We start from the raw sequence: 26,459 nt of genomic DNA, 5'->3' as shown, positions 1-26,459 counted from the left end.
CAACCCTTGCAACTTTCTGCTTTACCCTTGCATACCCTTAGTTGGGTGCCGGTTTCCATTATTGCAGCAGCTGCTTTCCGTTAGCCAAGGAGCTGTTATATCAGCTCAAAATTTGCCCCTTCCTGGTCTTGGAGGCTCCCTTCCCTGGCATCATGAAGCATTTGCTTTCTCTTTTAATGGGGACTGTTCTTCCTTAACTCGATGACTGCTCCCACTTGACTGGAAGATGCCCTCCCTGCATTCATTCTAGATGCTCCCAGACCCAGAAAGCGACTAACCGAGCTGATGGTGAAGACCGCACTGGAAAGTCCTACAGGAAAAGAAGGAGAACGCTGGGCCTCTGCTTCTCGAGAATGGGGCCTGAAATTCCTGCGAAGCCCTCAAGCAATCCTTCCTTCTTGTAATGGGCGAGCAGCTGGCATCCGACTTGCTATCACCAGACTTGAGGTAAGGAATGGTACTCATTACAGGTTGAATACGATTTCTGTTCTAGCCGACACTGTAATTAAATATTTCATCATAGTATAGGACATCAAGCTGATAGTACAGATGTCTACATGTTATTCCCTATTTATTGGACTACTGTAGAAAAACTTGTAATCCACTGTTAATCCTTATATCCAGGTTTTGGTAATTCTGTATCCTGTATTACCACTACTGTTAAGGGACAACGTGTAATGAGGGCCTAGGTCTTGTGCTGCTAAGGTCTGATTCATGGTGTGTTGCAATATGCCCAGGCCACTGTGGTCCATAGTTTGCAGATTTCAACAAAACCATTTTCTAGCTCAAACAAATCAAAAGTTACTGGGGGAAAAGCTGTGTGCAGTGGGAGACCCTCTGCAAAGGTTAACTTTCAGCTGCCAAGTGCTGTATTAAAATTCTAGTAACAAGGCAAAGCCTTGGTCAAGGCAGTATTAACATTTGTTCAAATTACACATTTTTAAATGAAAATTTTAAATGAAATGATTACTTACTTGAAGTTCTAGTTCTGCATCGTTGGAATTTTCATTAAAGTCAAACCCTCGAATGATCTGCTGTCTGCGTCGACCTGAAGCACTTTTCCATAGATATGTTGTTCATCCAATCTGTCACAGGAATGTGAGGTACCATTTGACTGTATAATGAATGCAGCAGTCTTTCAAAAGTAAATTTATTCTGAAAAACCAGCAGGTTCATCCTGATAACATTTTTAATACTGCATTTCAATGTAGTAGGCGCAAAGATGGATTAAAATGTGAAAACTTTAGTGTAACTTGATAGATTTCTAATGACAAACAGGTGAATCTGCTGGAGCATTTATGGCAAGGCAATAATGTTTAGTAAAGGCATGTTTTGACTTCCAGGTTGATGCTCTACAAATTTCCACAACAGGAACTTTTTGCAGCCATGTGATGGAAGCTGCTTGAGCCCTTTTAGGATGAGCTTTTTGGGTTTACCTGAAAGAGGTTTGTTTGCTTATCGGCATGCATGATACAATCATCTAGGAATGGATTGTTTAAAGATAGGTTCTCCTGGTCTGATTTTAGCATAGTTAACAAACAGTTGATTGGACTCGCATATTTTCTTTTTTTAATGGATGTAACATTTTAGAACCCTTTCGATGTCAAAGGCGTGAAGGGATTGTTCAGCCAGGGTGGAAGTGTTTGGGGGGGAAAAAGTTGGTAACGTGATCGATTGATTAACCAGAAAATCAGATACTGCCTTAGGTAGGAAAGCAAGATTTGTTCTCAATACTACTCTTAGATTAGAAGATAGTATAGGATTATATTATGGCGAGTGCTTGTATTTCGCTCACCTCACTTGCAGAAGTGATAGCAATTAAAAAGACTGTTTCCAAGAAAGATGTTGTAACGTAGCTTTATGGAGGTGTTCAAAAGGTGGGCCCATTAATTTTGGTATGACCAGACTATGGGGGTCATTACAACCCTGGCGGTCGGTGTTAAACCGGCGGTAAGACCGGCAACAGGCTGGCGGTCTTACTTTGTGGAATTATGACCATAGCGGTTACCGCCATGGTCATCCGCCGGTTCTCCGTTCCGCCCGCCGGGCTGGAGACCTGTGTCTCCAGCCCGGTGGCCGTCACTATACCGCCGGCGGTATTTGGACCCGGCTTACCGCCGTGGATTTCCAGCGGTTTGAACCGCCATGAAATCCATGGCGGTAAGCACTATCAGTGCCAGGGAATTCCTTCCCTGGCACTGATAGGGGTCTCCCCCACCACCCACCCCCACCCGACTCCCACCCCTGCCACCCCCTAAAGGTGGCAGGGCCCCCCTCCCCACCCTGACCCCCAACATCACTTCACCCATACCCGCACCACCTACATACTTACACGCACACACGCCGACATACATGCCTACATCCACACACACAGTCATACATGCACACCCACATTCAAACATACACTCACACATCCATACAGACATACCCACAGACATACATGCACTCATTCCCATACACACAACACCCCCGCAGGCATACATGCACTCACACCCCCCCTTTACATACACACACGCACACCCCTATGCACCCACACAACACCCCACTCCCCTCTCGGACGATCGACTTACCTGGTCCGACGATCCTCCGGGAGGGGACAGGAGCCATGGGGGCAGCTCCGCCGACACCACACTGCCAACAGAACACCGCCACTGCGAATCACAGGACGTGATTCGCTGGGCTGTATTCTGTTGGCGTGGTGGTGGAGGTGGAGCAACCTCCACTTCCCCACCTCCCGCCAGTATGGCTGTTGGCAGCTCTCCGTCCATAAAAGGACGGAGAGCTGCCAACGGTCATAATAGGCCGAGCGGCAAACCGCCACCACTGGCGGTCTTCCGCACGGCAGTCCCTCACCGCTCTTTAAAAAAGACCGCTGAGGTCAAAATGACCCCCTATGTTCCCTTGGAGGAGAAGGTATTTTGACAAGAAGGAAAACTTGTTTCGTGCCTTGTAGAAAATCTTTAGCTACAGGTACTTTGAAGAAAGAAGTCTATAAGAGTGACATCCTATAGGTTGTGATGGTCAGTAAATTAACTTTTATGGAAGAGAATTGTAGTTTTGATTGTGCCAAATGTGTTAATTACGGAAGTATAACTTTCTCTTGGCATATAATGGGATTATGACCATTGTTTTGACACCATATGTAAGCTCCTTTCCATTTGATTGTATTACAGTGTCTGTTAGCATGGCACTTAGCTTCTTTTAAGATTGCATGCATGCTGGAGGCAGCCCTAGATAAAGGTACTGTTTGACTTCAGAAGCCACCTTGCCAAATTTAATGATGCCTGGTTCGGATGTAGAATATGGCCCTGGAGTCTTAATAATAAATTGGGTTTGAGTGGAAGCCTCTTGTATGGAGCGATCAACAATAACTGAAAATCTGGAAACCACTGTGTTCTTGACCACTCTGGCACTATCAGGATCATCTTTCCTGGTGGTCTGGATAGTTTTTGAATTACCAGAGGTATTAGGTGAAGGCGTAGGAAGAGCATACAGAAAGACTTTTGACTGGTGTTCTCGTCACCTGGATGTGATGTCTCAGCATTTTTTGCTTTGTGACGTAGCCAAGAGATCTATAGATGGGGCACCCCAGTCTTTGAATATGTTGATAACATCTTCGTCTAGCACCCACTTGTGACTTTCTTCGTAGTACCTGCTTAGAAAGCCCGTTTGACAGTTTTATTACACCTGGTATGTGCACCGTTTGTCTTCCTTTCTAACACCCAAAGTCCAATTGTTTGTGCTTCCAGTGATAGCGTTCTCCAACTAGTGCCGCCTTGTTTGTTAATGTAAAACATGCTGATCATTTTGTCCTTTTGAATACCAATCGTGGAACTGGGATTCAATGTTGGAAAAAATGTCTTGAGAGCTAAATAAATTGCTCTCCCAATTCCAATAGATTTATGTAATGTGTTTGTTCCTTTCATAAGCATCGCCCCTGAGCAGTTAAACAGTACAGATATGCTCCTCATCCTAAAAAGGAAGCATCCATTACAATAGTTCGTACTACTTCTCTCTTTCTGAAAAGGAATCCCTTGCAGTAGATTATTCCTGATACATCACCAACTCAGAGATTGCCTCTCTGCTGGTGAAAGTGACAGGTGTTACTCTCAATTGTTGTACTTCTGGCTCCATTAGTCTTTTAGGCATTGTAGTTGTCGCGTATGTAGTCTTGCATTTGGGACATCTTAAATATAAAACGCCACAGACCCCCAAAAGCAATGCTATATCTTGGGCTGTTGGAAGATTGTGTTTAATTAATATGTTGGATTGCCATATTGACAACTGATAGCATTCTCTATTCCGAAGGATACACTCGTTTCTTTATTATGTCTAGATATATCCCTAAAGCAGTCAGTCTTTCAAATGGTAATAATGGAGACTTTTGATAATTGACAAGAAGTCCTAGATGTTTTGAAAGTTTGCAAGTTCATTCCAAATTTGGCAGAAAGCTAGATCGTGGTCCAGAAAGAATGCTTTTTGTATTTGGTGTAAATATGTTCAGTAGTTTTGGAGTTAAAGTGAAAAGATTTATGTGTATCTAGAGACGCAGATCCTCAGTGGAACCGGATGGATTTGTGGATCCACACACCAATAGAAGTTCCGTGATTGGCTGGCCGCCTCCTGAAAGGAAAGTTGCGGCTGCCATTTTGTTCATCGGGACTCGGTTCTCAGTGGGGAAAATACAATTTAAAAGTGATAGGAGGGTTCAGGATAGAGGTACCCTAACCCCATGGAAATGATGTAGGTGTCTGTGAGGGATCCCTCATGGAGAAGAAATTGCCCAAAACCATTTCTTCCCTTAATATATTTGGCTAATTTATTTTCTTTCTGTTGGGTATTGCACAGAGAAGACTTTTTTCAAGTGAAGGTAGTGTCCTTCGGAAACAGTGCTTTTGCTGATTTATCCTTCGTGATTGATCACCACTCTTCTAAATGAAGAGACACCACCCCCCTCTTACCCCCCCAACTAAAGTTTGGAATAGAGGAGGGGAATGCTGAAAGGTTGTCATGGTCCCCCAGGTGAGTGTCTTCTTTTAAGAGCTGAAGATTTTGTCATAGTGGTCTTTGAACGTGTCTGCATTTTCTGATATTGATATTTTTGCCCTTGTTGGTATTGGCTATGGAGTACATCAGGTCATCAAATGAATTAAACCCTCCTTTGGCAATGCCTCTTGTCTTTGGATTGAATTGTATAAAGAGTCTTTTCTTCTCTTCTCCACTAACTGCACGCAGTGTATCAGCTTTGTTCTTCATTTTATGCATTTTCTCATCTGCATGTTGAACAAACAATGAAGTGCAGCAGAATGGAAGATTGGCTACCTTTAGCTGTGTGTCTGGTTTCCATGAGGGTGATCCATGCCAAGAAGACCTTCTAATGGGTAGTAGGAAGTAGATATCAGATCAACTGCTGCACTTATAATCTGTTTAGAAAGGTCAAGCTTTCCCTTAATTGTTCTATGAAGTTTTTTTGACAATACTTTGGTAGAGCACCAATGAATGTCTTCATGCATTCTATTATTTCACTTTGATAACAACACAATAAATCAGTAGTACTAGCATTTTTAAGATGTACTCCTGCTCTGCCACAAACGTTTCTGCCTGCCAAACCCCATTTCTTGCTCTCCTTCTCAGAAGTGGCTAAAGATTCAGGGACTGGTGCATGTTTACACTTGACAAATATGACAATTATAGAATCAAGCTTGGAATAACATTTTAAGAAATTTGGCTCCTGTTGAGGAGCTTTGTGTTTCTTTAAAAGTCTTGGGATGGCAGATTGTATTGCCTGCTAGTGTCAGAAATTGCAGTGCAGTGTCTTGAAGGCCAGGGACCAGAGGGAGGAGTGAACTTGGAGTTGCACAAGTTGGTAAAGTCTCTAAGATGACTGGCACTGTTGGTTTACAGGTTTTCACTGGAATATTCAGTTTAGATGCACCTCTTGCTAGAACATCTTGGAATCCACTGGAGAAGCATGTGCTGGAGATGCTGGCAAAGATGTAGGTGTGTACGAGAAGAGAGCAGTATCAGTGTCCATAAATGGAAACTGTGATCTCCATGTGAACTCTTCTTTCACTGTAGAATTAGCCACTGTGGGGACATAAAGGTTGTCTGTAACTCCATTCCTGCTGGAGGCAAATTTAAAGGTTGAAGCCTTTCTTGAAGAGGGTCATCATGACATTATACGAATGAAGGGTTGAAAGTCCGGTGTTATAGGTGGCCTCATACTTTTGGCTGGAAATGAAGACAGGCTTGCCATTGGTGTCTAAATAAATGAGTGGGTTGAAGAAATTAAAAATCACACCATTGATTGGGAACATAATGGTATGTACACTGCAGAATGATGTAAACCCACTGTTAGATGAGTGATTACTCTTGACATAATTTCCTCGTTATCTGAGGCGCTTTTGCCAAAATACACAACTTTTTGATGGTGTTGCAGGTACTGTAGACTTTGTGTTTTGACGACAAAGCGTCTCTTCTTTAAAACAATGGCGATAAGGATTACCAGTGATGCTTTGATGTTGATGTTGGTCTGCTTTTGAACATCAGGTGTTTTGACATTAAAGGTGTGTTTCATGATGAGAAGAGAGTAGATCTTTCTTGATGCCTCTGATGGGATGATGTTAACCCCAAAACTGACCATGAACATGTGGGAGTAGATAACATAGACTTGGTGTCGATTTAGAATGATGATGTGCTAGATGATAGTGTTCACTTCACTTTTTTCTGAGGACCTCCCTCTGGAGGGGCCCTTGTCGGAGCTTGATAGTTTAGGCAGAGACTTATGAGAGGTTGTTTTTTCCAGTCTTTTTTTATTTTTCCTCTCTACGTCTACTTTCATGTTTTCAAGAATTTCTAAAGTTTGCTGCCCTCTCTGTGCTTGGCAGACATTATATAACTCAATATCCAGTTGAAATGGATGTTGAGTGAACCAGGAATTGTGGGGGTCATTATGACCCTGGCGGAAGGCAGAAAACCGTCGGTAAGACCGCCACCAGGCTGGCGGTCTTACTTTGTGGAATAACCGCCATGGTCATCCGCCGGTTCTCCGTTCCGCCCGCCAGGGGGGAGACAACCGCTGGGCTGGAGACCTGGGTCTCCCCCACCCTCCACCCCCACCCCGACTCCCTCCCCTCCCCTACTTCCCCACCACCCCTGCCACCCCCCAAAGGTGGCAGGGCCCCGACCCCAAACATCACATCACCCATTCCCACACAACACGCACGAAGGCACCACCTACACACTTACACGCACACACGCCGACATACATGCCCACATCCACACACACAGTCAGAGACGCACACCCACATTCAAACATACACGCACACATCCATACAGACATACCCACAGACTTACACGCACTCATTCCCATACACACAACACCCCGCAAGCATACACGCACTCACACACCCCCTCTACATACACACATGCACCCACACAACATACAACACCCCCCACCCCCCTCCCCTCACGGACGATCGACTTACCTGGTCCGACGATCCTCCGGGAGGGGACTGGAGCCATGGGGGCAACTCCGCCAACACCACACCGCCAACAGAACACCGCCACGGCGAATCACAGGACGTGATTCGCTGGGCGGTGTTCTGTTGGTGTGGCAGTGGAGGTGGAGCAACCTCCACTTCCCCGCCTCCCGCCAGTATGGCTGTTGGCAGCTCTCAGTCCGTAAAAGGACAGAGAGCTGCCAACGGTCATAATAGGCCGAGCAGCAAACCGCCACCACTGGCGGTCTTCCGCACGGCGGTCCCTCGGCGGTCTTTAAAAAAGACCGCTGAGGTCAAAATGACCCCCTTTGGTTTTTAAAACAAGTATTTCCATTAATATAAGGTTTCAAAACCTCATATGTACACTCACATCTTTTTCAGAGAGCCAGAAAAAAAGAAAATGAGTTTGTGAGGCAAACTGCCAGTACAGGGCATCATGTGTATAGAAATATTCTGGAGTTCTTAACGACACAGGTCTTCTCTTGTGCCTAAGTTGCTGAAATGTAGTATTAAAGACGTTATCAGAAGTAAGCTGTTGTTTTTTTTCCCCAGAAAAATAATATTTTTGGGTAGACTGCTATAGGGTGTTGTCATTCACTCCATGAAGAAATAGACTTCTCCCACTGTGTATGTAAGGTGATCTCTCTATATATATATATATAAGTGCTAAGGGTTCATGTAGACAGCAGAACATCACTGAAACTTTTATGACTATCAATGAAGATCCTACAATGCAGTGATAATACTAAAGAGTGTCCCTAAATATGCTGCATAATTAGGGTATTCTTGCCACCTAATTTAGTCATCTGGGCCACATATTTTGGTCTTCCACTGCTGTATAATTCCGGTAACCCGGCCTACGACTCAGCATCAGCTCTTCAGCCCTCCTTCATATCTCTTTTCTCATTCTTAACCATAAAGGCCAGTTCTCCATATCTGCCTCCCCCCTTTTTTCTTCCACATCATTTTACTTCTATATAATAATTTTTTACCTTTCCTTTCATTCTTTTCTTTGTGTTTACCTATCTTCTCTGAACTCCATGCCCACTCTTACTTTTGCTTCTTATTCTTTCCTCATGGTCTTGCCTCTGAGCTTGTTTGTTTATATTATGAACGAATTGCATTTGTAAAGCTTACTTTTGTGTCTCACCATCCTATTTATTATCTCCACTGAGCTTGGCACACACATGGTTGCCCTATCCCATTTATCTTCTTTTTAACCCTTCTTTTATTCCTGGAGGGATCAGGTGATTCTGCACTGGCGGTACCCAGAGAGAAATTTGAGGACCTGGATGCTGGACTGATTTTGAGCAGCATTGGGTATAAGAGTCTCCCGATTGCCTCTTCTGTGCCCTTTGACAGCAAGCAGGGAATAGTTCCCAACACCCTGGGCAGAGTACATGGAGCCCCAGGTCAGTACCTCTCAGTAGTACTTGTGTGTATTTCTCTTAATCATCTGTGGGAGATTGGAAGGTGGTTAAGAGGCCTTCCTGGTTCAGTAAAGATTTTGTGTTTGTGTACAACGGTGAAAGTAAAGATTAAGTGGGGTTTTATTCATTAAACAATCCTGTAGACTGTAGGAAAGTAGATTTGGAAAAGACCATATTTATTTTTCATTCTGCTTCTTAACCGCCCCTTTACCTTTGGGCCTTTACTGCAAAGTTTGAAGAAAGTGGGGTCTTGGGAACCTGCATCAGATCTCCTTTACAGGCTAGAATATTATGTAGCATTATCAAAGACACCACCTGAAATAAGACCAAAATAGCAAACTGACAAAAAAAGACCACACTCCTCTGCTACAAAAGAATTCATAAGAAATGTAAGTATTTGTTTAGGGCACCAATTGAAAGGGTCACATCCAGTGAATGTAACTAGGAGGTTACATTAAGGCAAATTTGTGATTTGCGCTTTATAAACACGTTTGTCAGTATGCAAAGATTTTAAATTACATTGGTGGTGCAAGATGTAATTTTCTTATAGGAGAAATGTGACTCCCTGGCAAACATAGACCTCTGACACATTTCAGGGGTCCTGAGCAATCCAGATTATGGGTTCTGGTTATATCAATCTGACCAGTATACCAATATTGTCTTGAGGTGTGACTTAACTGTTGGACCCAAAACTGAGCACAAAGTACACCGGGGTAGCACTTGTCCATCAGGGTAGCAACGATTAAGGTCAAGTAGGTGTTGTGGGGTTAGAGATTCAGAAATCAACAAACCCCTGAAATGAGTAAATAATGGACTGCCTAGCCAGTGCTTACACTTCAAAGTATGTTACTGTAAATCACACATGAAATAGTAGTACGCATGAGTGTGGTTGGAATGGCGTCCAGCTCTCCTGTATTTTCTTCACTTTCCAAAAGTATGTGGCACCCTTACAGCACATAGTACCTTTTTTTTGGTGTCTGATAAAATCTAGCTAAGGCCACACATTTGTGTCTCTGCATCCTTGATGGATCAGCGCTGCTTGCAGGGTATGTTGCAGACTTCTGATGTTTGACGAACAGCATGCTTGTCCTAGTTCAACAAACTGGGATCTGGAGTGCCAGGCAGATATCAGATGAGCTGAGGCTGTCCCATCAGCAGTCCAGAAGGTGGCAGGTAGACTGCAGTGCTTGTATCCGGGTGAATTGTACGTCTGAAAAATCTTCCTTGGTCATACCCGTAAACCCCCCCACCCAAACAGTTAAGCCCCCATCACAATTGAGTACTTAGTTCCTGGACTTAGTTGGTCTCTATCACAATGCTCTGTCATATCTTCAATGTCGAACAAAGATAGTGGTCTGGTTTCTTGTAGCACCTTTTGGCTTTGTATTACTTTTGTGATTTATTGCAGTGCTGCACATCAGACTGCTTGAGAGATGTTTGGAAACTTGCTCAGGCTTAAGTTGCCAGGTACCCTTCCTCCTAGAAGTTACGCACTGAGGTCTGTCTGTAGTAGAACCTTAGGAATCCCTAGATTTCACCATCTGAGAGTAGTGCTAATCTCTTTTGGGTATACAGCGAGCCTTTTAGCTCATTCCGCTTCAGCACCTTTACGGCATTACTTCATGCAAGGAAACATCCTATGTCCCTGCTTTATAGCTGGCCAGCTCTCCCCTCAAAGTATTATTCAGTCAGCTCCTTCTGGCAGTTTAAGAAAACTTCAGAAAAGAAACGTTGACCCCCTGACTATAAGCATCAGTACTATCTTTATACCAAAGTTGTAGACTGCTGTGGTGTATTACATCTGTCAGCGAGTACAGTTCTGAGCAGTTCTGCCCTTCAGCTTATTCCACTCAGACAAATCCAGCCAAAGTCTTCGTCACAGTGTGAGATGGAAGGTGAGTGGAGTGGAGTCTCAGTCAGGAGCAACTCAAAACAAGATCAGAATGCAGAGGCGGGTGTCAGTCTTCATTACCTGTTAACCTGTAGGAAGTAGCCTTTCCAGGGAACAGCGCCATTAAAGGGGGCTTCTTTCTCATCTCGGTAACACTCCTCAGCCTAACACATTACAAAGAGTCCCTGGAATGTTCTGGGGGAATCCATCAAATTTTCATCTGCTGTCTGGGCTCTCCTTACAATCCTTTGTTTCCTCAGCTAGAGCTAATGTATAATGGCACCCAATATGGCTAGAAGGGTCGCACATAAGGCACACACATACAGTATCCATATCCCACATGAATGGGCAAAAGACTTGACTTCAGGTGACTGGCAGACCTAGTTTAGAAACACAGGAGCGGCCAGCAGGCCACTCTCCCTAGCAGGCAACAGATAAAAAGGTCTGCTGTGCTTCTACTGCGAGCCCGCTACAGTCCTGTGGGATGAACATATTCATGTTTGAAAAAGAGGGAGTGTGTGGTGGGCCCTTCTTGACCACATAGCTCAGTTATGGACTTTAGTCTGTGTGTAACAAAATTGCCCACAGAACACATGCATGTTTGTCGTATGTACTGAGAAAAAGGTTGAAAGGATACAGCTTACTTTGGCGATTGTGAGGCAGTGATGATGGTCACTCTCCAGAGCCATGCAGAGGACTTTCTCTGTCCCAGCAGATTCCCACCCTGACATTCCAGTATCACAAGGACATGTGTATCACAGATTTGTGTCGGAGAAATGTAGTAATTATTCACAGTTGTCTTTTATTATATAGACTGCACTGAGTGTTTACATAGTATCATGTAGTGGTGGCGTCGACCATCATTCAATAAAATATTCACATTTATATGTTTACAGAGGGCTGGTTAGTTAATGAAAACTCGTTCCAGCAGTCAGGACAGTATAAACGAGGTAATGCCACTGCTATATCAATTAGGGTTGACATTGAACATGCTTTCCCTGTGGAATATTTTTTGTAGCGGAGTTGAATATGAACATAGTGTTAGACCTGACAGCCTTAGGGTAGTCACCCCCAACTTTTTGCCTGCCTCCCTCCACTTTGTGGACACTGTTTTTGCTGGATTTTTGACTCTGCGCACTTTACCACTGCTAACCAGTGCTAAAGTGCATATGCTCTCTCCCTTAAAACATGGTAACCTTGAATCATACCTGATTGGACTATTAATTTACTTATAAGTCCCTAGTAAGGTGCACTTTATGTGCATAGGGCTGGTAAATTAAATGCTACTAGTGGGCCAGAAGCACTGGTTGTGCCACCCACTTAAGTAGCCCCTTTTCCTTGTCTCAGGCCTGCCATTGCAAGGCCTGTGTGTGCAGTTTCACTGCCACCTCGACTTGGCATTTAAAAGTACTTGCCAAGCCTAGAACTCCCCTTTTTCTACATATAAGTCACCCTTAATGTGTGCCCTAGGTAACCCCTAGAGCAGGGTGCTGTGTGGGTAAAAGGCAGGACATATACCTGGGAAGTTATATGTCCTGGTAGTGTAAAACTCCTAAATTCGTTTTTACACTACTGTGAGGCCTGCTCCCTTCATAGGCTAACATTGGGGCTGCCCTCATACACTGTTGAAGTGGCAGCTGCTGATCTGAAAGGAGCAGGAAAGTCATATTTAGTATGGCCAGAATGGTAATACAAAATCCTGCTGACTGGTGAAGTCGGATTTAATATTACTATTCTAGAAATGCCACTTTTAGAAAGTGAGCATTTCTTTGCACTTAAATCCTTCTGTGCCTTACAATCCACGTCTGGCTGGGCTTGGTTGACAGCTCCTTGTGCATTCACTCAGACACACCCCAAACACAGGGTACTCAGCCTCACTTGCATACATCTGCATTTTGAATGGGTCTTCCTGGGCTGGGAGGGTGAAGGGCCTGCTCTCACACAAAGGACTGCCACACCCCCTACTGGGACCCTGGCAGACAGGATTGAACTGAAAGGGGACCTGGTGCACTTCTTAGCCACTCTTTGAAGTCTCCCCCACTTCAAAGGCACATTTGGGTATAAAACAGGGCCTCTGCCCTACCTCAGCAGACACTTGCTGGAGAAGAAACCTGAACCAGAAACTACATCCTGCCAAGAAGAACTGCCTGGCTGCTCAAAGGAGTCACCTGTCTGCTTTCTACAAAGGACTGCTGCCTTGCTGTTGGCCTGCTGCCTTGCTGAACTCTTGTCTGGCTGTGAAAGTCCTCTCCAAGGGCTTGGATAGAGCTTGCCTCCTGTTCCCTGAAGTCTCAGGACCAAAAAGACTTCCCTCTTTCGCTTGGACGCTCCGTGCGGCGAAAATTTCCACGCACAGCTTGTGCCGCGGCGAGAAAAACGCCGCACACCGACGCTGATCGACGCGACGCTCTTGGGACGACCGAAAATCCGACGCACGGCTTTGCAAGGACAACGGCGCCCGACCTCTAGAGGAGAAATCGACGCGACGCCTGCCGTGAGATCGTAATTTCGACGCGCAGCCATGCAGAACGACGCGCAGCCGGAAAACAAGCAGGAAAATCCACGCACAGACCCGGGACATCTGGTAATCCCCGCGATCCACGAAAAGAGACTGTCCACGCGCCGGAAAACGACACACGACTTCCCCACGTGGAAAATAACGACGCAAGTCCGTGTGTGCTGAGGAGAAATCGACGCACACACCCTTTTTCCATGCACCTCTTCTTTTGTGGCCCTCTGAGGAGATTTTCCCACTCTAAACCAGGTACTTGTGCTTGAAAGAGACTTTGTTTATATTCTGAAGACTTAAGACACTTTATATCACTTTTCAGTGATATCTCTGCAATTTCCCATTGCAACTTTATTCTTTTTGACCTACAATTATCCTGATAAATATTATATATTTTTCTAAACACTGTGTGGTGTATTTTTGTGGTGCTATATGGTGGTATTGTATGATTTATTGCACAAATACTTTACACATTGCCTTCTAAATTAAGCCTGACTGCTTATGCCAAGCTACCAGAGGGTGGGCACAGGATAATCTTGGATTGTGTGTGACTTACCCTGACTAGAGTGAGGGCTTTTGCTTGGACAGGGGGTAACCTGACTGCCAACCAAAAACCCCATTTCTAACATTGGTGATCAGCGGTGAGGATAGGACTTGTATTTGTGCAATGACATACAGTAGCTAAGTATTTCACTACCTACCCACAGTTGAAGGTCAACTTGGTTTTTATCTCTTTTTGCAAATCCGTTTTTTTTCCTGACAATTTTCAAAAACTAAATCCTCACTCAACATGTCTCTGACTGGGTCTTAGACAGGGGACTTTGACCTAGTCCAGTTGAATACATATACGGTCAAACAACTAAGAGGATTCTGCAGGGCATTGAGGGTACCCACCCAAGGGGCCTCCAGAAAGGAGGACTTTCAAGTGGCGCTGAGGGCCTGGGCAGAAGCCCATTTAGAGGATGATGAGGAAGAGGAGCCAGAAAATGGCCCCTCAGAGGAATTTTCACTATCTGTGGATGGTGTTACCACTGCAATTGTGCACCCTTCCAGACCAGGGAGCAGTGTCTCTGTGCAAAGCCTGACCGCAGAGGAAAGGAGAGAAGAAAGGGAGTTCCAATTGCAAATGGCAAAACTGAAAATTGAGGCTCAACAGGAGGAGAGAAGGGCAGAAAGAGAAGCCAAACAAGCTGAGGCTGAAAGAGCAGCCAAACAGATTGAAGCTGAAAGAACAGCCAAACAGATTCAAACAGAAGCTGAAAGGGCAGCCAAACAAGCAGAAGCTGAAAGAGCAGCCAAACAGGTGGAAGCTGAAAGAGCTTTGGCTGAAAAGAAACTATTGTTGGCTCATGAACTGAGTCTCAAGGAGCTGGAGATCAAGGCAAGACAGTCTGAATCCAGCAATAATGGTGGCAGCATACTGACAGGACCTGCTGGAGACAAGAAGGTTCGTATACCCAAAAATGTGGTGCCCAGTTTTGTGGTGGGAGATGACATAGATAAATGGTTAGCTGCTTATGAAGTTGCACTAAGGGCTCATGAGGTTCCTGAAGGGCAATGGGGGGTAGCTATGTGGGGTTATGTACCGCCATTGGGGAGGGATACACTCCTCACATTGGATCAACCTGATCAAAACACATACCCACTTCAGAAAGCCATTTTACTTGCCAAGTTTGGGCTGACCCCTGAGGGATACCGTCAGAGGTTCAGGGACAGCACCAAACAAACCACACAAACATGGGTAGATTTCTTTGACTTCTCCAGTAAGGCACTGAATGGATGGGTGCGGGACAACAAAGTAGCTGATTATAAAGGTTTATATGACTTGATTCTAAGAGAGTATATGCTTAATACTACTTATACAGAGTTGCGCCAGCACTTAGTAGATAGCAAGCTGACTGATCCCAGGAAGCTTGCTGAGGAGGCGGACCTCTGGGTTAGCACCAGAGTGTCCAAGAAGGTACCTGGGGGGGACTCCCACAAAGGTGGTCAGGGTTTCCAACAGAAGAAAGAGGGGGGAGATAAACTTGCAGATAAGGAACTCTCCAAAGGCCCCCAAAAGAATCCCCAGGGAGGGGGTGGCAACCCTTCCTTTTCCAAATTTGGGAAAAAGCCAGGGACATATGACAGGTCAGGGAAACCTAACCCCAAATGCCTGGAGTGTTACCAGTATGGTCACTATAAAGGCGATCCCCAGTGCCCCAAGAGGGCACCGTCCACTACCGGACAGGCCCCTGGGTTGACTAGTGTAGCGCTCGGGGGGGAGATGGACCCAAATAGCTTTGGGGAACAGGTAGAGATTTCCCTAGTGTCCCTGGGAGAAGGAGAAATGGTGACCAAGGTCCACATGCCCAAAAATACTTCCAAGTACCGGCAGTGGGTCACCATTGATGGGCAGAAGGTGGAGGCTCTGCGTGACACAGGAGCCAGTATGACTACTATCAAGAGTCAGCTGGTGTCAACAGAGCAGATAGTACCTAATACATTCCACCAGGTCATAGTCGCTGACAATCGCGAGAGTCACCTACCGGTGGCTCTGGTTCCCTTTGAGTGGGGGGGGGGGGGCTCTGGTACTCTGAAAGTAGCTGTGAGTCCTGCCATGCCTGTAGATTGTCTGTTAGGCAATGATCTTGAGCATACTGCTTGGAAAGAAGTGGAGCTCAAGTCTCACCTGGAGATGTTAGGGTTACCTGAGTGGGTCTGCATGACCACACGGTCCATGGCTGACCGAGAGGGAAGTCAAGGGCATCTGGAGCCTGGAACGATGGCCCAGAGAGCTGCCAAGAGGAGGGACCAGGGGCACGGGAAACCGGCCCCAGAAGTTCCCGCAGTGGCTGACGGGGCTCCTGAGGAGGAGGCTCCCGAGCCAACTGGGGAAGACATTGCCTCCCTAGGTGACTTACCTGAGCTTGCTGGCTGGCAAGTTGAGGGTGGACCCACCAGGGAGGAATTCTGCAAGGCGCAGAAAGAATGTCCCACTCTAGAAGGTCTGAGGAAACAAGCCTCAAACCAGGGGGCAGGTGACACCTCTGGCGATTGCCAGATTGGGCAGGGTTCCGTGGTGTACTTGGGACACCTAGTGGGTGGTGGCAAGGTGCAGCCACTCCAGGCCAAGATTGAAACTATCAAGGCCTGGCAACCACCGCGAATGCAGACTGAGGTGAGAGCCGTTTTAGGCCTCACAGGATACTACCGCAGATTTGTCAAGGGCTATGGTACCATTGTATCACCCTTGACAGAGCTCACTTCCAAGAAACAACCTAGGTTGGTGAATTGGACCGAGGCTTGTCAGATAGCCTTTGACGCCCTGAAGGAAGCCATGTGCACGGCCCCCGTGCTCAAGGCCCCTGACTAATCCCAGGAATTTATCGTGCAGACAGACGCTTCAGAGCATGGCATAGGGGCAGTCCTAGCACAGCTAAATGAGGAGGGCCGAGATCAACCGGTAGTCTTTATTAGCAGAAGGCTATTACCACGGAAACAGAGGTGGAGTGCTATTGAGAGAGAAGCTTTTGGTGTGGTCTGGGCACTGAAGAAGCTGAGGCCATACCTGTTTGGGACTCATTTCCGGGTCCAGACAGACCACAGGCCCCTCAGATGGCTCATGCAGATGAGGGGTGAGAATCCAAAACTCTTGAGGTGGTCCATTTCCCTACAGGGGATGGACTTTACGGTGGAACATCGCACAGGGGTTGACCACGCCAATGCTGATGGTCTCTCCAGGTACTTCCACCTTAGCGATGAGAGCTCCCAGGAGGTCGGGTAGCTCTCCCCACTTTCAGCTGGGGGGGACACATGGTAGACCTGACAGCCTTAGGGTAGTCACCCCTAACTTTTTGCCTGCCTCCCTCCACTTTGTGGACACTGTTTTTGCTGGATTTTTGACTCTGCGCACTTTACCACTGCTAACCAGTGCTAAAGTGCATATGCTCTCTCCCTTAAAACATGGTAACCTTGAATCATACCTGATTGGACTATTAATTTACTTATAAGTCCCTAGTAAGGTGCACTTTATGTGCATAGGGCTGGTAAATTAAATGCTACTAGTGGGCCAGCAGCACTGGTTGTGCCACCCACTTAAGTAGCCCCTTTTCCTTGTCTCAGGCCTGCCATTGCAAGGCCTGTGTGTGCAGTTTCACTGCCACCTCGACTTGGCATTTAAAAGTACTTGCCAAGCCTAGAACTCCCCTTTTTCTACATATAAGTCACCCTTAATGTGTGCCCTAGGTAACCCCTAGAGCAGGGTGCTGTGTGGGTAAAAGGCAGGACATATACCTGGGTAGTTATATGTCCTGGTAGTGTAAAACTCCTAAATTCGTTTTTACACTACTGTGAGGCCTGCTCCCTTCATAGGCTAACATTGGGGCTGCCCTCATACACTGTTGAAGTGGCAGCTGCTGATCTGAAAGGAGCAGGAAAGTCATATTTAGTATGGCCAGAATGGTAATACAAAATCCTGCTGACTGGTGAAGTCGGATTTAATATTACTATTCTAGAAATGCCACTTTTAGAAAGTGAGCATTTCTTTGCACTTAAATCCTTCTGTGCCTTACAATCCACGTCTGGCTGGGCTTGGTTGACAGCTCCTTGTGCATTCACTCAGACACACCCCAAACACAGGGTACTCAGCCTCACTTGCATACATCTGCATTTTGAATGGGTCTTCCTGGGCTGGGAGGGTGGAGGGCCTGCTCTCACACAAAGTACTGCCACACCCCCTACTGGGACCCTGGCAGACAGGATTGAACTGAAAGGGGACCTGGTGCACTTCTTAGCCACTCTTTGAAGTCTCCCCCACTTCAAAGGCACATTTGGGTATAAAACAGGGCCTCTGCCCTACCTCAGCAGACACTTGCTGGAGAAGAAACCTGAACTAGAAACTACATCCTGCCAAGAAGAACTGCCTGGCTGCTCAAAGGAGTCACCTGTCTGCTTTCTACAAAGGACTGCTGCCTTGCTGTTGGCCTGCTGCCTTGCTGAACTCTTGTCTGGCTGTGAAAGTGCTCTCCAAGGGCTTGGATAGAGCTTGCCTCCTGTTCCCTGAAGTCTCAGGACCAAAAAGACTTCCCTCTTTCGCTTGGACGCTCCGTGCGCCGAAAATTTCGACGCACAGCTTGTGCCGCGGCGAGAAAAACGCCGCACGCCGACGCTGATCGACGCGACGCTCTTGGGACGACCGAAAATCCGACGCACGGCTTTGCAAGGACAACGGCGCCCGACCTCTAGAGGAGAAATCAACGCGACGCCTGCCGTGAGATCGTAATTTCGACGCGCAGCCATGCAGAACGACGCGCAGCCGGAAAACAAGCAGGAAAATCCACGCACAGACCCGGGACATCTGGTAATCCCCGCGATCCACGAAAAGAGACTGTCCACGCGCCGGAAAACGACACACGACTTCCCCACATGGAAAATAATGACGCAAGTCCGTGTGTGCTGAGGAGAAATCGACGCACACACCCTTTTTCCATGCACCTCTTCTTTTGTGGCCCTCTGAGGAGATTTTCCCACTCTAAACCAGGTACTTGTGCTTGAAAGAGACTTTGTTTATATTCTAAAGACTTAAGACACTTTATATCACTTTTCAGTGATATCTCTGCAATTTCCCATTGCAACTTTATTCTTTTTGACCTACAATTATCCTGATAAATATTATATATTTTTCTAAACACTGTGTGGTGTATTTTTGTGGTGCTATATGGTGGTATTGTATGATTTATTGCACAAATACTTTACACATTGCCTTCTAAGTTAAGCCTGACTGCTCGTGCCAAGCTACCAGAGGGTGGGCACAGGATAATCTTGGATTGTGTGTGACTTACCCTGACTAGAGTGAGGGCTTTTGCTTGGACAGGGGGTAACCTGACTGCCAACCAAAAACCCCATTTCTAACACATACAGGGGTGTGGAATTTATTAAAATATCTACTTGTCCACGGGACAGGCTGCTTCTCAAATCTACTTGTCCTGTAAAAAGATCTACTTGTCCCTTTGGTGCCATGTAGTGTGGCGCCAAATTATGGCAGCAATCTCATTATGTAAGAGCTCTGATAATAGCCTCTCTGATTATTCCAGGGCTACTACCATAGTAGGGCTTGAATACTTGCAGTTTCAATCCCTACTGTAGCAATTTCCTTATTTTTCCACCTTTCTGCAAATCTGCATACTGGGGCTGGAGGAAGCAGTAAGCAATAGTTCCAGGGCTGGAATGCCTTTGAGTCTGCAAACCTACTAACCTGCACATGTTTTAAAGATTTTCACCAGCTTCTCTCTAATATTTTCCCATAATAAGAAAGGTTGGACATTTACTCCTGACAATGGCAGAATTAGAACTTCTTCCAGGGTTGGGAAGAAAGTGGCTGGAGGGAAAATGAACTTGCAAATGCTCAATAGATTTTCACATGAGAAAATCTACACATGCGTATTTACCCATGCTAAAATACAGTTCACAAATATTTTATAGGGGTACGACATATACCATGGGTGCACTTTTGTGACTTTCTTTAAGAATTTGGGGCCACATGTAGGTAGGTTCAGATTTGCGACCCGCAAATTGCGAGTCGCAAATCCGAATGTAGGATGGTGTCCCTGACACCATCTGTGATTCGCAAGTGCAAATTGCAAATGCACACCTCATGAAAAATCATGAGGTGGGTCGCAATTTGCGACCCCCTTGCGAATGGCAGCCCTCACAGGGATGGTGGCCTGCTGGAGACAGCAGACCACCATGTCTGTGACTGCTTTTCAATAAAGCAGTTTTTTTTTTTTTTTTTGGTAATGCAGCCCGTTTTCCTTAAAGGAAAATGAGATGCATTACAAAAACGAAAAATGAAACTTTTTAGTTTCATTTTTTCAGAGCAGGCAGTGGTCCACTGCCTGCTCTGAAAAAATGTTTACAGTGACATTCACAATGGGGAAGGGGTCCCAGGGGGACCCCTTCCCTTTTGTGAAAGTGTTAGCACCCATTTGAAATGGGTGCAAACTGCGATTGGCTTACGCCCGCGTTCACAAAACAATCCTACATTGCACTGCGAGTCGCAATTAGGAAGGGAACACCCCTTCCTAATTGTGAGTCGCAAACCCGTTTCGCGATTCGGTAACCAGGTTACTGAATCGCAAAACTGGGTTTGTGCATCGCAATGTGCTTTTTGCACGTTGCAAACAGCGAAAGTCGCTGTTTGCGACATGCAAAAAGCTACCTACATGTGGGTCTTGGTCCCTAATTAGGTCTGGTGTTAACAAAGACATTTTGTTTTTATTAAACTTCTATTTCTCTCTCTTTCGGCTGGCTTTACTGCGAGTGATCGCATTCTTCTCTTCCACAAGGAGCATATTGGCACACAAAGTAGTTTTGTTCAGTGTCAGGAACAACAGTGGCAATCAGTGACGTAACGAAACTGGAGGGTGCCCCTTTGCAAAGAACATGGAGGAGCCCCCTCTCCAGACTCACTCAGGGCAGGTGCTGTGCTGAAGGGGCCCCCTGGAGGGCGGCTGCGGGGCCTTTGATATGCCACTGGTGGCAACGTGTGCTTTTAGAGTTCAAAAACGTTTTGGGGTTTTTTTGCCAGTGTTTGTTACAATGTTGAGGGCCTGGTAGCTCCCACAACAATAAAGTGTTACAAAAGCCATGTCAAAACAAGACACGCATTGATGAAACTAAAAGACTTATAAAAATATGTCAGATCAGTTGGCTTTGTCAGTGTTTGTTTATTTTCATGCTTCCCATAATCGTGTTGAAAATGGTTACACTGATTTTCCATTCGAAATATTTTTGGGAAATACTAGCATGCATCAAACATTTTACTAAATGACACTTCATTTGCATCTAATCAGAGAGCATTCTGGGAGCATTATACTTAGCCTCATAGCCTAAACTTTTCAAACATGTGTATACACGTTTTTTTTTTTTGTACTGGAACCAACGTCAGTAGTGAAGTGTGACCTTAAAACATTTATTTACAGCACTCACCCTAATAATGAAGGTTTTCAAATAATGAACCATAAATACAAGTTCGAACAGCATTATCTTTTGGAAACACATTACCTCAACTGCAGAGAGTTCCACTCTCTGTAAACAGGCAGCCAAAGGGTTTGTGCTGCAGAGGGTTGGGCCTACTTGTCCCAAGGACAAAGTGAACATAAAAACTTGTTGCCCTTGACCCCAAACAAGATGTCCCGGGCGTCGGGCGATAGGAATTCCACATCCCTGCACATAGCAATGGTAATCCCAAAGATGGTACCGGCATGTCAGGAAACGTTTTACCTCTACCAGACATCACAGTTTTATGACGGTGAAAACTGTGATAAAGGTCTTTGAGTGATGATGTCATCATGCATTCACATGATACCACAAGAATATACCTACAGTCGACTTGTACAAATAAATGGGCACAGGCATTAGGGGACTGGGAGAATCTAATGTTGTGACACGCAAGTTGGAAAAAGAGTTACAATTTTGGACCCACGATGTATTTGATAAATGCATCAAACATGGTATATGGTAGGCAGGTCACAGGACACTGGACCTCTGCAGATATGATTAAAACATATAAAAGTTCTTGAATTTAAAACTGTCTTTGCAGGCCCCTTGAAAGCCAAATACAGGGCCATCTCTCTTTAACATATACATTGAACTGCTCACCATGCTGCTGAACCAAACCTATCACACCATCTCTATGTTGCTGAAACACACTTATACCCAAAAGTCGCTATCCCATAAGACCTAATCCTTCTAGGTCAAATCTTTGAGGACATTCGGTCCTGGATGACTTTCCACCACCTACAGCTAATTACTCTGAAACAAATTCTTACTAATCTCGCTTCTACAAGCTCAATGCCAATCCAGTTCTGCCAGGACTCACTGAACACCCTGTTCTGCAAACCAAAATTAATACAATGTGCAAAATCGCTGGCCTTTACAATAAACAATGATCTGAACCTCAACCACATAAATAAAATAACAAAAACAGCTCAAATTCAGCCTACACTTTAGTGAGGGATCAGTTGTTTTATACTTCAATCAGACTTCAGAATTGTGTTACAGTCACTGGTCTTATCTAGACTAGACTATGGGAATGCCCTACTCACACCGCTCCTCTGAGGTTAACCCTTCTTGTAGTTGCAAGACTCATTGAATACACATTACACCAGCCTTATCGAGTCTTTACTGTCTTTCTGTAGAAGCTATGTGCACATTCAAATTAGCTTGCATATGGTGCAAAGCCATGCACTGTGGCTCACCAAGATAGGATGTTGCATAACAGCCAGAGCTGCTGACTTTGGAGCTGGGGAACCAGGTTTGACTCTCAGCACTGATTCTGGGCAAATTGCTTAATCTCCCCATGCGTACCAAAAAATGATTGTTTCTTTGTGTAACATAACTGGTGCTCATGTAAAGTGCCCCAATACCTTCCGGTTAAGTGCACACTATATAAGTGCAAAAAAAAAAAAACCTGTAAGGAAAAAAAAAAAACCTTGGGGACCCATTTGACCGACCGATCCTTGTGATGTGCTGAAACCATTCTCCTGGAAACCACTAGGTTCAATAAACAAAGAATAATTGTTTGCTCCTGTTCAGGTAAAATTTAAAATATTTTGAAAGTGAATCCCACTCATCACCCCACTTTACCCTTCCTGCTCCCCACCACAGCCCATCTCAGTATGCACCAACACAGTGTTTGAATCTCTCAGAGAAGGTCTGAAATAACTTCTGCTCCAATGCTCTCTCTAATGATATCCTGCAAGCAGTTCAACTTGATTTCTAAGCACGGTCACTAATCCTTGATCAGAAGTGCTTTTGATTCTTATATTCTGGCCTATGTCTGACTGTCCTTCAGACTCAATGTAATAGATGATCTAAAGAATGATGGTTTATTCTCACACTAGTGGAATTATATTTTCCACTCCTTATGTAAACCACTGTTTCACCCCAGCATCACATTATTATATAAGACAGTTAAACTAAAATATTAAGTAACACTGATCCAAATGGATAGCTCAACAGTTATGTTTTATATAAACAGGCAGGGTAGAAAAAAGTACTATGCACTGTCAGGGTTTTGAAGTGGGGCTCTTAACTAACATTACATTTTACTGGCGGCACATCATTCACTGGACAAACAAAATGGAGTGGCCAGTGGTTCAAGCACACAGGCATTTCTCCTCAGTGGGAACTAGATCAGAAAATGGTGAAAGATATGTTCACAGCATGAGTCTCACACACTATAGCTATGTGTGTGCTCTAGGTTATCAAAAAATTACAACTGTACTCCTCCTGGTGCTCATACTCACTAATCTCAGGGGACCAAGTTGTAATTGAATTGACACAGGATATTTCTTACACATTTCCTCCAGTGCTATTGACTCCTCTTGTCTTCAACATGTACAATGTCTTGTACAAGACCATATACTACTAGCATCACACTGGGTTCAGCAACCCTGATACCCAACCTGCAACATCTACTATTTATTCACATCTGTTGATAATGGGAAGGGGAAAGATGTCTCACCCAGAACCCTAGAGCTTGAATTTAGCAGTATATCTCCTGGAGCATTACAACAGTTGAAACTACCATAGAGAAGAATGTATATAATAAAAGAGGCAAGAAAGCCGGCAGTATTAAAGTGTTATGCTGCAAAAAGGGATGTATTTTGTCAATGAGTGTAAAGAACAAATGAGTTGCTCGGAAAGTATTCAATACATTATGCATTTACTAGATAGGAGATTAAGTTATACAGCTATATGAATGCTCTGGCTATGTCAGAAGACTTGTGAGTACTCACTGAAGAGCAACTGTTCAGCGTAGCAGTTGTTAAAAGATTTATAGGGAGAAAATGAGCCTTACTCTAACTTGGAACTTATATATTATCTTGGGCTTTCTGACGAAAGCTCCTTTTGAAGCAAAGAACAAAGCACCCATAAAACATTCAAAGACCGTTTCTTCCTATTGCTCAATCCGTTTTGGGGCATCATTTGTGTGACTAATCGGTTTCTCAAAAGAAAGGTGATACTCATCTTTTTCTGTTTAGCCATTTTTTCCCCTTTGAGTTTAAATTTCCATATTAATATGCTTGTTTCAAATGAGCTGTTTACAACCTACTATCATATAGAAATTAACAGTAGCGAGCATGTGTTTCATGTGTTAGGGCATGCCACTTCTTGGGTGTCTTAGAAACAAACATTAGAACCAAGTAGCGTCTATCAGATAAAATCAACAGTATCAGAAACATCCTCATCATCTAAAGAAAAGCACAAGCTTTCAAAAAATGTAGTCAATAAAGAAGTTCAACATTGTACGACTATTTTGCCACCAAGGACTTCTCGTCTGTCACATTTGTAGTACCTCGCTTATGCTGCCTGCGGGACATGCTATTAAAGTGCAGATTATTCTCCATCCATTTAATAGGACTGTTCATTTAGTTTATTCGTTGCAGACCAACTCAAAATGGTAAAATAAAATACGTGACTGGACCACAAATGTGTGCTAACTATTAACAAGCAAATTAAAACATTGAGATCCTTTCATAATAATAATAAATAGCTAGTATTGTTAGCACGTTAATACTTGTCAGCTTCAATTGTTTTTGGAGTTAGTTAGGTCTAATTGTTTAGAAGGCCCATATTAGAGCTTCTGAAAATGTAAATGGTACACACAAAAAAAACACACAGCAAAGTCAAAACAAGCGAAATTCTCTCCATTTCAATTCCATCATGGCCATAATCACAGGGGTCAAACGTATGTTTTTGTGCATATTACAAAGTGTATTTAACAGGGTAGCTACTTTGAGCTGTTAATCATAGTCGGAGTAACCCGTCCGCCAAAATATAAATCAGGGCTGAAGTTCCTGTGCGTAAAAGTCAGACCATTTGGTGCGAACCTGAAAGTAAAGACACCATCTCTGTGGCCTCTGAACTGGTATCAATGTCTGATCGATCTTCCAAGGCTGTACCTTCCGTTTATTAACACAATATTGCTCTGGCTGTATTAATAAATGTGCTTGTTGGCTTGAGCATGTTTTCAGAGTGGTAGTAAAAGACAATGCAATTAGGCTACTCATTAGCGCAGAAAAGTTTAACATACATTGCTACTTTTTCCAATAATGCATTTGCTCACCTACAGCATTGTCATCTATATACAGGTTCGCTGAACACTACTATGTAGGGTATAGGCTTGAAGAGAGGCTTGTTTAAAACATGTTGCTGATAACAGCCCAACCTTCACAGAAGTATTGCTAGATGATCTTTTCATACCCTGTGAACTAAAATAGGTCCACGCTGCAAAATAAACTAGTTACATGCCTAAATCAATAGTTTTGGAGTTTGAGAGTCTTCTAGATTCATTTGTGACCCACCCATTTCTGTGGTAAAAGAAGTGGGTTAATTCCTCAAAACAAGAAATAATACAACTAAAACAGACAGCGAAAAGGCCTATAAATCTCTCTGGCCTATTTTACACATATGTATTTTTTGTAATAGCTTTATTGTTTTTCACATAAATAAACACAAAACATACATCTGTGTACCCATACAACCATACCCAGAAGCATATATACACAGATAAAAATTAGAGAGACATGCTGTGAGGCAAAAAACAAATAGCAACTTGCAGAGGTTGTTGTCAATGGATAGAGTGATGTGGAGGTGAATACATGGTTAAACGGATGATTGAATGACTGTGCTGAGTAATGGGTGTTCATATAACTAGCTTGATGCACATGTGGATGTATGGATGAACACTTCGGTATCAGTGGGTGAGGTTGAGGGAGATTGATAGCTGCCTGGATATGGGTGAATGGATGCACAACTTTATGTAAATGCATATGGATGATTGAGCTGGATAAGTAGGAATTCAAGGGTGCTGTGTAGATGACCAAGTGAGTGGTGGGGGAATACTGAGAGCACGGGTGTGGGTTGGATGCATGGGTGTAGTTGCATAAGTAAATGGATGAATGCATGAGAGTGGGATGCCTCGCTGAACTGTGAAATTCAATGAGTAATGTTTAATGCTGATGACATGCTAGGCATTACATGACTAATTCATTCATCCATGAAAAATCAATTAAATATACAGCTTTCTGTTCACACAGAGACACACGACAGATGTTGAAGATGGGAAATGCTAAACTTTC

General features: G+C 44.4%; 1 protein-coding gene across 1 annotated transcript in view; it reads left to right on the top strand.

Moving 5' to 3' along the window:
- FDXR (ferredoxin reductase) overlaps window positions 1–26,459 on the top strand; it is a 197,760-nt gene that overhangs the window by 124,780 nt on the left and 46,521 nt on the right. The window contains exons 9-10 of the mRNA XM_069200092.1: window positions 251–447; window positions 8,743–8,914. Coding sequence (XP_069056193.1) covers window positions 251–447; window positions 8,743–8,914 — 369 coding nt within the window. The remainder of the gene's footprint in view (window positions 1–250; window positions 448–8,742; window positions 8,915–26,459) is intronic.

Source organism: Pleurodeles waltl, chromosome 7 (assembly GCF_031143425.1).
Source record: "Pleurodeles waltl isolate 20211129_DDA chromosome 7, aPleWal1.hap1.20221129, whole genome shotgun sequence".
Lineage (NCBI taxonomy): Eukaryota > Metazoa > Chordata > Amphibia > Caudata > Salamandridae > Pleurodeles > Pleurodeles waltl.
This window is presented reverse-complemented; position numbering and strand designations above follow the sequence as displayed.